This window comes from Phoca vitulina, unplaced genomic scaffold (assembly GCF_004348235.1).
Source record: "Phoca vitulina isolate PV1807 unplaced genomic scaffold, GSC_HSeal_1.0 scaffold19, whole genome shotgun sequence".
In the NCBI taxonomy this organism is placed as follows: Eukaryota; Metazoa; Chordata; class Mammalia; order Carnivora; family Phocidae; genus Phoca; species Phoca vitulina.
Window position 1 is genome coordinate 14,807,475 of NW_022589722.1, and position 16,348 is coordinate 14,823,822.

Genomic DNA, 16,348 nt, shown 5'->3' on the forward strand with positions numbered 1-16,348 from the left:
AATCAGTGGCATTCCTATACACCAATAACAAGACAGAAGAAAGAGAAATTAAGGAGTTGATCCGATTTACAATTGCACCCCAAATCATAAGATACCTAGAAATAAATCTAACCAAAGAGGCAAAGAATCTGTACTCAGAAATGTATAAAATACTCATGAAAGAAATTGAGGAAGACACAAAGAAATGGAAAAACGTGCCATGCTCATGGATTGGAAGAACAAATATTGTGAAGATGTCAATGCTACCTAGAGCAATCTACACATTTAATGCAATCCCTATCAAAATACCATCCACTTTTTTCAAAGAAATGGAACAAATAATCCTAAAATTTGTATGGAGCCAGAAAAGACCCCGAAAAGCCAGAGGAATGTTGAAAAAGAAAAGCAAAGCTAGGGGCATCACAATTCCAGACTTCCAGCTCTATTACAAAGCTGTCATCATCAAGACAGTATGGTACTGGCACAAAAACAGACACATAGATCAATGGAACAGAATAGAGAGCCCAGAAATGGACCCTCAACTCTATGGTCAACTAATCTTTGACAAAGCAGGAAAGAATGTCCAATGGAAAAAAGACAGTCTCTTCAACAAATGGTGTTGGGAAAATTGGACAGCCACATGCAGGAGAATGAAACTGGACCATTTCCTTACACCACACACAAAAATAGACTCCAAATGGTTGAAAGACCTAAATGTGAGACAGGAATCCATCAAAATCCTAAAGGAGAACACAGGCAGCAACCTCTTCGACCTCAGCCGCAGCAACTTCTTCCTAGAAACATCGCCAAAGGCAAGGGAAGCAAGGGCAAAAATGAAGTATTGGGACTTCATCAAGATAAAAAGCTTTTGCATAGCGAAAGAAACAGTCAACAAAACCAAAAGATAACCGACAGAATGGGAGAAGATATTTGAAAATGACATATCAGATAAAGGGCTAGTATCCAAAATCTATAAAGAACTTTTTAAACTCAACACCCAAAGAACAAATGATTCAGTCAAGAAATGGGCAGAAGACAGGAACAGACATTTTTCCAAAGAAGACATCCAAATGGCCAACAGACACATGAGAGAGTGCTCAACATCACTCGGCATCAGGGAAATCCAAATCAAAACCTCAGTGAGATACCACCTCACACCAGTCAGAATGGCTAAAATTAACAAGTCAAGAAACGACAGATGTTGGCAGGGATGCAGAGAAAGGGGAACCCTCCTACACTGTTGGTGGGAATGCAAGCTGGTGCAGCCACTCTGGAAAACGGTATGGAGCTTCCCCAAAAAGTTGAAAATAGAGCTACCCTACGACCCAGCAATTGCACTACTGGGTATTTACCCCAAAGATAAAAATGTAGGGACCTGAAGGGGCACATGCACCCCGATGTTTATAGCAGCAATGTCCACAATAGCCAAACTATGGAAAGAGCCAAGATGTCCATCGACAGATGAATGGATAATGAAGATGTGGTATATATACACAATGGAATATTATGCAGCCATCAAAAATATGAAATCTTGCCATTTGCAATGACGTGGATGGAACTGGAGGGTATTATGCTGAGCGAAATAAGTCAATCAGAGAAAGACATGTATCATATGACCTCACTGATACGAGGAATTCTTAATCTCAGGAAACAAAGTGAGGGTTGCTGGAGTGGTGGGGTGTGGGAGGGATGGGGTGGCTGGATGATAGACATTGGGGAGGGTATGTGAGCGCTGTGAATTGTGTAAGACTGTTGAATCACAGACCTGTACCTCTGAAACAAATAATACCATATATGTTAAAAAAAAAAAAAAGAAGAAGAAGAAGAAGATAGCAGGAAGGGAAGAATGAAGGTGGGGAGATCGGAAGGGGAGACGAACCATGGACTCTGAGAAACAAACTGAGGGTTCTAGAGGGGAGGGGTGTGGGGGAATGGGTTAGCCTGGTGATGGGTATTAAAGAGGGCACGTTCTGCATGGAGCACTGGGTGTTATATGCAAACGATGAATCATGGAACACTACATCAAAAACTAAGGATGTAATGTATGGTGATTAACATAAAATAATAAAAAAAATTAAAAAATAAAAAATAGACGGAATTAGTTTACCTGATTCTAGACTTATTATAAAGCTACAAAAATCATGACTATATATTACTGGCAGAGGGACAGACACATAGATTAATAGAACAGAAAAGAGAAACCAGAAATAAGCCCACACAAATATGCCTAACTGATTTTTTTTAAAGATTTTATTTATTTGAGAGAGAGAAAGCACATGTGCAAGTGGGGGAAGGAGCAGAGAGAGAGGAGCAAGCAGACTCTGTGCTCAGGGCAGAGCCTGGCAAGGGGCTCAATCCCATGACCCCAAGATCATGACCTGAGCTGAAATCAAGAGTCACACGCCGAACTGACTGAGCCACCCAGGCAGCCTAACGGATTTTTGATATAGGTGCAACTCAATGGAAGAAAGACAGCCTTTACAATTGTACATCTATAAAGGGGGGAAAAAAGAACATCAATCTAAATCTCACACCATTGAGGAAAATTAGGTAAAGGGTATATGGGATCTTTCTGTATTATTTCTCAAAATTGCATATAAATCTACAATTATATCAAAATAGAAAATTTAATTTAAAAATTTTTAAAGAATTTAGTCAACTGTTCCTTGATATGGCTATGTATAGATGGATAGAGAAGTCTGGAAGGACGGTCACATTAACATTTAAAAAAAGGACGAATTCAGTGTTTATGACTCAAACCCTGCAGAATCAGCTCTTACCTGCAGCAAAGCTCCCATTAGTGATGCCAGTGCAGCCATTCCAATGCACAGAGCTCCAAACAGCACACCTAGATGGATGATGTAGAAGCCAGTGTAAAATTCAGACCCAGAGGATTAGAATTCTCAATAGAATAAGCTACCCACCTTTGATTCAAAGTAATTAATATGATTGTGGTGAAAAATGGCCACATACATCAGAGCCAGCCAAAAAAAGGGAAGGGGTGTTTTCCTACAGGATCAGCAGTGTGCAAAGGGGAAAGAAAACTCTGATATTGTGTCCTGGGATTAGTGACAACATTAAGTTATATAAGTAAAAAAATCCCTAGCATTAACCATAGGGATTTTAAGGCTAAGAACTATTGTGTCATTAATCTAATCCTCCATAAACATTTGTTTATAAAGGAAGGCTCAGGTCTCTGTTTTCAGTTTGCCAGAAACGGGACACAGTCCAGCTCTGCTCTGTATGACATGATGGGGGAGGGGAGTAATAAACTTCAGAAATTAGAGTCATCTGATTTGATGTATTCATTCCTCCTGGGAAGTTACAATCCACACCAAGGGGTGGTTTATGACCTTTAGCCCTTTTGTAATCTCCATCAACATCCCCAAGCCTTTCCTGTTAAATTACAAAGAAAGATAGTATCAAGTATGATATTACCCATTCTACAAATTGTTTTTCCAAACTTTATAGAAATTCTCAAGCCACCACAGCTGGTCAGATTACAAATTATAGAATTTTTTTTCTCTTTTGGCTTTCAGTACTTTCCAGATTTTCTCCAAATACATTTTTTTAATAATTCTTATGACTTGTTTGGTTAGTAATATTTTTTATTATGTTATGTTAATCACCATACATTACATCCTTAGTTTTTGAAGTAATGTCCCATGAGTCATTGTTTGCATATAACACCCAGTGCTCCATTCAGTACGTGCCCTCTTTAATACCCATCACCAGGCTAACCCGTCTCCCTACCCCCCTCCCCTCTAGAACCCTCAGTTTGTTTCTCAGAGTCCATAGTCTCTCATGGCTCGTCTCCCCCTCCGATTTCCCCCCTTCATTTCTCCAAATACATGTTTTACTTTTTAAACTATAGGAAAATTTACACACATGCCCCCAGATTTTTATTTTTGAAGATTTCCATTTAGCACAAATCACCTGAAATCAGTCAATATAATTTCCCACACATAAAAATCAAAACACAAAAAAAGGAATGATAAATTTGCTCATATAATTAGTGCATTCCTTATATCTATCTAATTTACACCAGCACTCACCCCTTTGTTAAGTATATTGGGTAAATAACCTTATTGCACCTGAATGGAAACCTTACACTAAATTTGTACATAGAGCTCATGTCGCAATGATTTTTTTTATGCCTCCAAATCCTAATGTAAATAGTATTTCCAACATATTTATCTTGAGTCTTCTCTATCTGATAGCTCATAAATGGTCACCACTGTGGGTTTTTGGTATTCAAAGTTGATGGAAACACATACAAATTATTTGCCATGTTCTTCTCTATGATGTCCTTACTGTACAGACCTCAAAATAATGACTTTATATAACCCTTCAAAGTAAATGAAAACCTCATCCACACTAGCAGAGTTAATTTGTTATTAATGATCATCAACATCCTTCCTTGAGCACCAGCTAGTGCTTCCTATTTTATATGTATTATCTCTAAACCTCATAGTACCTGCAAGATGAATATTTTTTGTAACATTTTTCATACAAAAAATTCAAGCTGTATTGGGTTATTGGGTTTGTTTGAGATTAGTAAACTGGTAAAGCAAGACTTGGTCTGTCTGGCTTCAAAAGCTTCTATTTAAAACCATATAGCTTCAATAATCCTATAATGAATCAATCTAAATACTCTTTAGGAAGAATTGTATCATTCTGAAATTATGCTCCAGGATTAAAATTGGGCACATAATAAGATGATGCAATGTTATTTAAATTCAAGGGACACTGAAGAATATAAATTAAGTATTTATTCCAGGCTATCATTAAGACAATTACATATAGAATTGTGGTTCAAAATAGAATATTATTCACTGTTTCTTTGACAGTCTAGTGTTACTGGGTTCAAGTTAAACACTCTTTTTCAAAAACAAGTTTGTTAGTCATTCATTCCAGAACACATATAACCAAAATGTCAAACACAAAGAATGAAGTACACTAGCCAGATTTCTTTGAGTCAGATTGTTATATTTGGGATATCTGGGAACTGGGGTCTTTAAACCTTTCCATTCACCTGATATTTAACCCCTAATAAGGTCCTACAATCTATCAATAGAAGTTGAACATTCCTTGTACAATTTAATTGACTATCTCCAGGGCAGTCTACGTGTACAGATAGAATAGACAATAAAGATGGGTCAAAAATCACAACACTCTGTTTCTTTATCTTCAATTCATACATACAGACTATGTATTCTATTTTTTGACTTAGGCTTTTTTTTATTTAATTTTTTAAATTTAAATTCAATTAGCCAACATAGAGTACATCATTAGTTTCAGATGTAGTGTTCAATAATTTATCAGTTGTGTGTAACACCCAGTGTTCTGTACTTTAAACTGACAGTGCCCTCTTATATAATAAAGAAGAAGTGCGGCTCTTGGCTCCAAACTAAGGGTATTTCTTAAAACTGTTGGCTAAAGTTTGAAAAGGAAAAGTGTTGAATTTTTTTCTGTGGCTAAGAATTTTAACATAGATTTGGGAAAGGAAGAAGTGAGAAAAGAAAGACAGCCAAATAAGGACCTCTGAAAAGATGTTCAACATCACTCATCATCAGGTAAACAAATCAAAACCACAATGAGATACCACCTCACACCTGTCAGAATGGCTAAAATCAACAACACAAGAAATAACAGGTGTTGGCAAGGATGCGGAGAAAGGAGAACCCTCCTGCACTGGTGGTGGGGATGCAAACTGGTGCAGCTACTGTGGAAAACAGTATGGAGATTCCTCAAGAAGCTGAAAATAGAGCTACCCTATGACCCAGCAATTGCACTTCTAGGTATTTACCCAAAGAATACAAAAATGCTGATTTGAAGGGATACATGCACCCCAATGTTTATAGCAGCATTGTCTATAATAGCTAAATTATGGAAACGGCCTAAGTGTTCATCAGCTGATGAATGGATAAAGAAGATGTGGTACATATATACAATGGAATATTACTCAGCCATAAAGAATGAAATCTTGTCATTTGTAATGACATGGATGGAGCTAGAGTATATAATGCTAAGTGAAATAAGTCAGTCAGAGAAAGACAAATACTATATGATTTCACTTGTATGTGGAATTTAACAAACAAAACAAATAAGCATGGGGGAAGGAAAGAGAGAGGCAAACCAAGAAACAGACTCTTAACTATAGAGAACAAGCTTTTGGTTACCAGAAGAGAGGTTGGTAGAGGGATGCATGAAATAGGTGATGGCAATTAAGGAGTACACATGTTGTGATGAGCACCAGGTATTGTATGGTAGTGTTGAATCACTGAAACTAATATTACACTGTATGTTAATTAACTGGAATTTAAGTTAAAACTTAAAAAAAAAAAATAAGGACCCCTGAAAATTAATTGCTTGAAGTGTCTCTCAAATCTGGATTGCAAATATGGCATAACTGCATTTAGTCATAGGCATGCATATGTATATGTACATTTACACTTGAAGGTTCTTACTCTGTATCTTCCATGGAAAAGATTTCTGGTATTTCTAAAAATCATCTCCTGGAGGTAAAAAGGAATTGTGAAAATGGAAACTCACTCATTCCTTGGGAAATCCAAGAGAGAGACCTTTCTGAGAGCGATCTGAAGTGAGGTTTAATTAGATCTTCCACAGTTACTGCTGCTAAAGCATTAATACTGGAGGACACTGTGCTGTAAGAGAAAAATCAATCTTTTGATTTATAATATTTTAACTTTAATAATACTTTAAGTAGGAATAAGAAAGGGGGAAACAAACTGTCATTTCTGAAATATAACCAGATTTCTACTATATTTTAATGATCACAACATCCTCTTTCTGGAAGCTGTTATCATCCAAGAATGATTCAGGTAACATCCATAGGCTTAATAGTGAGAAAACAATTTTATGTTGCTTCCGCTTTGCAATAAATCCTCAGTGTCTATGGAAAGAATCTACACAGACTACATAGTACTACTATATAATGACTTCTTTGTGCATAGAAAGGACTGTCATAAATCCTCACAAACATATGCCATTAATATCAATAATATTAATTTCCTGGATCCTTACTAACATACACTGTACATGGTAATAATAAGAATTCCCTGGCACAAACACTGGAAGAAAGTGCAATGAATAAGTTGAAACACAGAACAAGATTCTTTGGACAGTGTATATTACTCAGCACATAATAGGAGATTTTAATTATAATTTTCCATTTGACCATGCTTTAGCTATACATACATTTTAAACCAAGACTATAGGCACCCATTTTTGATAATCAGTGAGAACTACCATCAACTGATCATTATTATGGTGACCCTACAGAGTATGTAATGATGTATTACAGTAGAGACCAAGTTAAAAGTGGAGACTGAGGATAATAGACTGATAGTCCACATGGATAAAAGTGAGACCAACAGAGAGGATACATGGAGTAGATTACCCACTTTGGGCCATTTGTGCTCATGTCCAGAATTCAGCTTTATCCCCAAAAATATCCAATAACAAAAGAAAGATCCCAACAGGGAAACCATGTATTGTTAGAGTCACAGTACATACCTTAATGTTCCACTGTAAGCACAGGCCACAAAAAGTCCAGGAAGTCCCGGAAAATCTTGCAGAATGTCCAGTACCAAATAAGGCATGAGCTGAAAAATTCCAAAATTGACTTCTGAGTGCTATTTGCTATCAAATAAAATTAATTAATGCCTCATTTATCTTGTGTTCTTTAAGAACTAAAGGAACCTATTCCATATAATTGAAATTTCCAAATATGAAAAATCAAACTCTTTTATTGCTAACACTTAAAAGAATAGCAGAGTAGTTAAGGATACAGGGTCTGGATTCAGACAGAAGTGGTTTTTGTTACTTCTCTAAAACTCAGTTCCCTCATCTGTAAAGTAGGGATAATAATACTAACCTCATAGACTTGCTATAAAAGTTAAATTACATCATCTATGTAAAGTTTTTAATATAGTACATGGAATATCGTAAATGCTTGATAAAAGGCAGCTGTTCTCATTCTTTGGAATAATAAATCAATTTAAAGGAAATATTTTACATACCTCTATGCTTACGTAATAAGAAGCATTCACTTAACTTTACTTGATGACTCAAAGTTCACCTCTAAGAACGTTAATCACTACCCAGGACTGAAAGTGTAATTATAGTTGCATATAGTATGAGACATAGTGACAAGTGGAGAGTAACCTTGGGAAGTTCCTGAAACTTGCTTCTTTTTAAAAAGTTCCTGATACCAACTTACCTTTTGATAAGTTACTTTTTAAAAAATAAATATTAAATAAGGATGGGAAGGTGTGTTACTTCCATACTATGTCACGTGACAGTCTTTTGGCAAAACTGATTTTTAAATCAAAAGGGTCCTAAGAGGATAATTTTCTAGAAAAAGTCCCCTCACTTGCACTGAAACAGCCTCGAGTCCTTCTCCGATAGTATAGAGTGGATGTCATGTCCTCTCTTATCAGCCTCTTCTGATTTTATTTGACGATAGTTTGTTATGGGATGTTGAAGAACATCCTCCACTGTGGCAAGGATCTGTGTTGAGTTGTTTTAAGAATGTCTCCACTTTATCCAAAGCTTACTAATTTTTTATTCTCAGAAAGAGAGAATAGAACTTATCTCTATATGAAATCAAGTTCCAGTTTTCCCAAGGTATCTTAAAAGTGTAACTTCAAACAGTATTCCATACATAAGCAAAAGTCAAAGTTTCCATCGTTACTGTGATAACAAGATCTAAAATCCTCTACCATAACATCAACTTTCTCAAAAGTCTTTGGTGTGATATTTCATATTCTGAGTGGCCCCCTCAGGTATAGGTAGAACCAGCAAGGTGAGACTGATAGATAGAAAAATAGTAAAACTCTATCTAGACACTAATCTTGCTTCCCCAGGGTGAGCTCCAGCAGTGTTGCAGAAATATATCTTTGCTCTCCTTGGGTTAAGATTTTGACCTGACTTTCTACTACTGTGCCTTATGTGCACTGTATCCCTAGGGAAATGTTAATTGAATTAACTCCTCAATAATCAACATAATACCAGAATCATCCAATTAGGAGGAAACCTCTTTCTTTTTAAAAAATTTAGCACAGGCTCTCTAAAGGTGCATGCATGCAAGACACCACTGAATGCATTCTATGACAAGAAGTCTCAAGGATAGGAAATTGTAGGTATTTTTTGTTGTTGTCTAGGGATCGGGGAAGATATATGAGAAACATTTTTAACATCCCTATTATCTTCATGATATAAACTATAGACAAAATATTCCTCACTAGAAAGAATATAAGGAAAGAGTGCCTCCATCTTCAGAGTAAACATGATTATTAGATTCTCTGAGCAAATAGGAAAGATCTATTTATTAACAGGAGGACACATGTGAATACAGGGTTAAGATGCACAGCTCAAGGAGGTTCTCATTTTCTAACCCCACAAAGTTGCATTTTTTTCCAGGAGTATGTGATGCATTTATGTCAGCATAAATTTCAATCTATCTTCAATCTAAAGAGTACCCTGGACACTTAATTTGCAAGCCAGTCTTAGACCATAATTTTGGCAAGAACTCAAGCTTCGGAGTCTAACATTGAATTCTAGCTATACTTTCTGAAAGGTGGTATATGGCATAGAGGTTCAAAGTTAGGACTCTGGGGGCGCCTGAATGGCTCAGTCGTTAAGTGTCTGCCTTCGGCTCAGGTCATGATCCCAGGGTCCTGGAATCGAGCCCCGCATCAGGCTCCCTGCTCCATGGGAAGCCTGCTTCTCCCTCTCCCACTCCCCCTGCTTGTGTTCCCTCTTTCGCTGTGTCTCTCTCTGTCAAATAAATAAATAAAATCTTTTAAAAAAACCCAAAAAACAAAAAACAAAGTTAAGACTCCAGTGGCAGACTCCCTGTGCTTGAATTTGGTTCTAGGTTTACTAGCTATTACACAGTTTGTCTGTGTCTCAGTTTCCTCATCTTTGAAAGGGAGAAAATTATAGCACCTACCTCAGTGTGTAGCTGTGGGGATTCAAAGTTGAAGTTTATATAAAGCACTTACGACAGTATGATGAATGCTTGCGGCTATACTTATTTATCAGCTATGTGACCTTGAGCAAGTAATATAACCTCTCTGCAAGTCACTCATTTCCTCAACTCTAAAATCAGAATTACCAGGTTACGAGAATTAAAAGAGATAAAGCACGCAAAGCTCTGGGCACAGAATCTCACCACGTAGTTGGTACTCAATAAATGTTCACTCATTAGATCTGTTTCTCTATCATTTAAAAACTGGAAGGTAGGGACGCCTGGGTGGCTCAGTCAGTTAAGCGTCTGCCTTCGGCTCAGGTCATGATCCCAGCGTCCTGGGATCGAGTCCCGCATCAGGCTCCCTGCTCCGCGGGGACCCTGCTTCTCCCTCTGCCTCTGCCTCTCTCTCTCTCTCTGTCTCTCATGAATAAATAAATAAAATCTTAAAAAAAAAAAAAACAACTGGAAGGTAAGCTGTTGATAAAAAAGTGATCTAAGAATACCCACAAAATATTTTACACTACCATGGTTTACATGTTTTTTTTTTTTCTTTAACCGTGTTTACATTTCTACTCCCAGTCTTGACCTAATTCTATTTAACAATGGGCTTGAAATTTTCCAGGTATTTCAGTATTTTAATCTTGGATACAGCATTCTTCATTCTTGCTATATCTGCTAAAATAAATTTTGCCAAATGCTTTCGAGAAATTAAAGATGATTATATTGTTCTCATTTGCTGTTTCTCTACAAAAACATGAATACTCTTTCCTCCCAACTAATCAGCTTTCTGGATAACATTAATGCACATGTAAGAAAGACATGGTACTGAACCTGGTCTGGTGCAGATATTTTCTTGGCTGTCCAAGGATCACAGTCACGGTACCTGGAATATAGGGCAAGCCCACATAACACTGAGCAGGCGAGGATTGCCCAGAGCCCCAGAAGATTGATGTAGAGAGACCTAAGGAAGTGAAAACAAACCAGCAAATGTCAATTGTAATTTCCATCCCAAAGATTAGGAAACTTGTTACACAAACAGAAGAGACCTTCATGATTACTCAATAAATGCACATTATCTTTTGGTTATCAAAAATGCTATCTGTTTTATTCTAGACTAACCATCTGCTTATGCTGTCAATCAACACTGTATTTGGAAATACTTGGAATAGATGGGGGATTCTCTATTGAATAAATGTATCCTCCTGGTCAGAGTTCCATGGGCATTGTCAGCTTTATAATGGTATCCAATTATACTACTTCAGGTCTTCTTGTCATGAAATAAGGATTTTTTAATGGTCAACAGAGCAGTAACTATTATTCATTTTGCTTTTAGAAGTAATGCAGTTATAGACTGCTAAACATTGTTAGCATCTACATAGAAACTCATTAAACTTGTTTAAATGTGGTTTGTAATATCACCTAATAAGTATGAGAGGCAAACCTGCATTCCTTGAACAGGTATCTTCCCAAACAATGTTCAGCATCATAATACATGGTGTGTGCTCCAGGAGATTGTAAAGGTTTGTATAACAGCACTGGAGTCAGACCTGAACATAAATCTTGGTTCCATCTACCATATGTGACCCCGGGCAAGTAATTTAGCTTATCTGATCTTCAGCTTCTTCATGTACACCTATAGATAATGATGCCTACCTCGCAGAATTTTAAGATTAAGTGAAATAGTATGTATCATATACACAGTGCTTGGCATGTAATAACATTTGTTAAATGGTAATTATTGACATTATGAGTGCTAATGGCATTGAGTTCTATGTCTTAATAATCAGTTGAATAGTAAACATTGTTCTAAGGTGTCTACATTTTTTCCCAGGAGTGCTGTAGTGGATATTGTAACAAGCTGCCCTAGGCTGAAGAGAGGTACAATCCCCAATGTCACGCCTCCTTCTTTGGGGCACCTGTGTCCAATGACTACTGGATTCAGAATCTTAAAACCCAGTCTCCTTACCCTAACCTGGGACAAAACTGGAGTCAGTTCAGCATTAGGGCTTTCCCTAAGGCCTTGGCTGAGAATGCATTACAATCCAACTTCTCTCTCGGGCCAATTCTGCTTCCTTCTCTTCTCTTTCTTCTACAGGTGGTGATTCCCTCACAGACTCTGGAATGCCAACCTCCATCTCAGAGTCTGTTTCAGGAGAACTCACCTTCAACAGCTACCAAACAACAGATTGCTATAGCCTTTTCCCTTGATTGACTAAATTTACTGTATGTTTTGCTATTGACTAAAAATAGTATAAGTAACTACAGCTCATCTCCAAATCATCAGAAAACATACCCAGACACTTTCCTGCTCAAATACCCTTGTTCATATATGAGGTTAATACTTTATTATATAGTTTTATTTAACTTTAGTGCCACTCAAATAGATCACTTATCAATAACATCTGATACTGTCCCCAGTCAATCAATGTCAGTAGGTCTTAACTCTTTGACTGGGATTCATTCTTCCTATGGAGCCAGTGTTAAAAAGTAGGAGAAAATGGTTCCTCTCAGCGCAGGGAGTCTGCTGAGGGCCATTCCAAAGGAAATTGCTTCTTATTAAGAAAGATCTAAAGCTCTAATGCTGGTCTCTTAGTTATAAAATTGGGCCCTTTGAGTTTCATGTTCCCAAAGAAACAGAAGAGCATATGCACAATTAATTTTGGAGAAGCATCAGCTCTAATATAGATTTAAAGTCCAGTGGATTATTGGATGGATAAATTACATTCCTTCAAAGTTCCTTAAAATACCAGAACTCCTAAGCTCACTTTTGGGGATTCTATATCCAGTTACTGTGCTGATATTTGTGTAGATCTTTTACTATGGAATTTTCCAAAGACAGATAATGTCTAAACCAATTTACTCTCAATATATTGAGTTTTAACATGTGACATCACAATATTTTCATGTTCTTCTTTGAATAGAAATAGAATTGCCATTCCTTGTCCTACTCTAATCACCCTGTTACTCTTAATCTATTTATAATTTTTAAGTTCCTAAATGCATGTGGGTCCAGTCAGCTTTATTTATCAGCATAGGGAGTGGTGGTCACCACACTGATCTGAGGCCTCCTGAGAAAGAACCAGCGACCACTCATACTCTTTCCTCAAGCCAAGATGGGCTTGACCATGTCATCCTTCTGACCTCTGGGCTGTGTCCAAATCAATGTATATCTGGAATTCTTTCCCACTATTCTCCACCTGCCCACATATGGTCATTATTCAGGATCTGCTTGGTTGATAGGAATCTCTCACCCATTTTCTGCCCTCACGTCCTATGATTTGAGGTCACATTTATTGGATCCCTACCAAGTATTTGCGAAGCATAATATTTTACAATACCTCTCATGAGATATATAATATTTCTTATGCTCAATTTATAAGTTTAGAAACTGAGATTCAGGGAGACTAAGTAACTAGCCCATTCAAATAGCAGGTATTAGAGCAGAGTTATAAACCCATGACTGTGTCTGAAAATAAAATATACCAGCACATCTGGCAATATAATGTCCTTGACCATTTATTCTATCATTATATTGTTCAATGGGACTGTCATACCTTTCTAGTGTTATTTCACTTTTTGCACACTTGTATATATTTTCCTAACTAGATGTTAAGTTCCTTCATTATAAGAGCCATATAATTCTAATTTTTATCCTCCATAACTCCTTATACAAATAGATATACAATAAATGCCTTTTTATTTAATAAGATTTATTTTACTTAATAAATCATATAAATATTTCAAATATCTGATTTAAAATATAAGTACCACTTTGTTTTACTTGATCTTTTTATAACTAAGTATATCATTTATTTCTTGGAATTTCATGATACAAAAGGCTTAAACCTGAACAAAGCTTGACTAATTAACAAGTTTCAATAAAGACAACTGATGGTTATTAATGATTTCCATACCATAGTTTGGCTTACATTTTTGCCTGGAATCTGCTTTTACAGGAAATATATCTCTGCACTTGGGATTGGTTGACACCATAGATGCTGGTCCATGTGAAGGTCCCTCCTATAATAATTGTCCAGAATGTATGTCTTTGCAAAGGATTGGGATCAAAACTAAATGAAAGGAAACAGAAAACAAATTTTAACTATCAGCAAAAAACTATAGAAAATTCTCCTAGAATATTTTTTGGAAGCAAGCAATGTATATCTATGTAAATATGCATACAGATATAAATATGTACAAATTTATTAAATAATAAAAAAGGCAGAAATATTCCTAACTTAAGTTCAATGAAATAAAAATGGATACTTTCAGAGAATTGGAAATTCTGGATGGGATTGAAGAAAAATTAATGTTCTAATTATTCTGAGCTTTCATAAAAATTGTTCTCCTGTGGCCTTAGGAAACTGTTATTTAAACAAGTCTGCTATGGTGAAATCAGAGAAGAGCATGAAACTAAAAAGAGAGAGAGCAATAAAGACAGTAAAGTTCCTAAGTGCATCAGAGCAATAGATATGGTACTGAAATGAACACAAAATTGACACATTTTGCATATATAATTTCTCTCCTAGCACATGTACAGTCATATTTCTAATTTATATTCAAGCTCAAGAACTCAGTCAATTAATGCAATTTAAAGGCTTTCATCTTCTAAAATTACCATGTCATTATAATCATGCTTTCTTAAAATGCTGTGTGCACAAGTTAAATGCTAATAGTGAAAAGTCACTTTATGACATGTACTTAAATCCAAAATATTGCTACAAAGAAAGTTCAACTTCTGTATTTAATATTTCTTTGACTCTTCTTTTTTTTTTATTGTTATGTTAATCCCCATACATTACATCATTAGTTTTGGATATAGTGTTCCATGATTCATTGTTTGTGCATAACACCCAGTGCTCCATGCAGAACGTGCCCTCCTCAATACCCATCACCAGGCTAACCCATCCTCCCAACCCCCTCCCCTCTAGAACCCTCAGTTTGTTTTTCAGAGTCCATCGTCTCTCATGGTTCTTCTCCCCCTCCGATTTCCCCCCTTCATTCTTCCCCTCCTGCTACATTCTTCTTCTTCTTTTTTTCTTTCTTAACATATATTGCATTATTTGTTTCAGAGGTACAGATCTGAGATTCAACAGTCCTGCACAATTCACAGCGCTTACCAGAACACATACCCTCCCCAGTGTCCATCACCCAGTCACCCCATCCCTCCCACCCCACCCCCCACTCCAGCAACCCTCAGTTTGTTTCCTGAGATTAAGAATTCCTCATATCAGTGAGGTCATATGATACATGTTTCTTTGACTCTTCTTAATGCATTATCTTGGAAGGAATGATTCTGTTCATCCATGATGAGGTTGACAAATTTCTGCAAAATTGGCTTTCATAGAAACTTTCTAAAAATTATGAAATTCTGCAAATCCATTTCAATCTTATATTTAAGATTAGTTGAGTAAAGTGTTCTGATTTCATGTATATCCCAGCATTCCTATGGAAATATAAGAGCCTCTATTCTATTCTTTAACACTTCATATCAAAGTTTAAGTGTTTCAAGGGTGTTGACCATTTAACCCATAGAGAAAACAGCTACTATATTAGCTAATGGAAATCAAGAGACAAAAGGATTCAGGAATCTACTCGAGGGAAGTAAGACAAGATTTAGAACACCCAATTTAGTGGTTTTAGGCCATACAGAATATATAAGACAACTATAGACCATACAGAAAATACCAACACAAAATCCTTCTCTTGGTTTATCACCACCAGAGCAGATATTTTGCCCACCATATTCTCAAACATATCAGACTCACAAGGGATATACAATAAGGCTTTTCATTATTATTTAATGGTTGGCAGCCTCTAAAGTAAAAGTCACAAAAGTGTCTAATCTTTTACTTTTAAGAATCTCTTATTGGTGTACAAGTTGTCACTTCAGTGCAGCAATATGGATTGCCTTTGTACAAAGTGACAGTTATCTTGCAGAAAAATGATTGGTTCCATACCCCCTCCCTTCAGTCTTGCCTACTAGGAAACTTAGGAGTAATCAAGATCTTCTGAGTGGCCACTGGTTGTTTCTGCTTCTTGGTATCCATTCTCCTGTCCTCTAGTAACAACAACCCAATTTACTTTGGGGAAAAGACCATTTCACCATAAAATAGTCTAAATGGTTGTCAATAAAATGTCCTGCTCCACCCCTACTAAGGGATGGAATAATGCCCAAGCTAGGACAACTGGAGGTGCTCTTCCTTGGAATCTGAATCCTGAGGTTAAAAAAAAAAGATTATTGAAAATAGTTGAAGTTGATTCATCATAATTCAACTTTCTCTGCAAATTAACACATTGTCCCAGTCCAATTTCTGAAAAGGCTCTTCTCAAACATTAGCACCATTTTCAGAAAACTAGAAGAGAGTC

General features: G+C 36.5%; 1 protein-coding gene across 1 annotated transcript in view; it reads right to left on the minus strand.

The window, feature by feature from the left end:
* SLC5A8 (solute carrier family 5 member 8) overlaps positions 1-16,348 on the minus strand; it is a 68,762-nt gene that overhangs the window by 30,982 nt on the left and 21,432 nt on the right. The window contains exons 6-10 of the mRNA XM_032416768.1: positions 13,909-14,049; positions 10,811-10,940; positions 7,519-7,607; positions 6,535-6,647; positions 2,760-2,827 (exon numbers count right to left, since the gene is read on the minus strand). Coding sequence (XP_032272659.1) covers positions 2,760-2,827; positions 6,535-6,647; positions 7,519-7,607; positions 10,811-10,940; positions 13,909-14,049 — 541 coding nt within the window. The remainder of the gene's footprint in view (positions 1-2,759; positions 2,828-6,534; positions 6,648-7,518; positions 7,608-10,810; positions 10,941-13,908; positions 14,050-16,348) is intronic.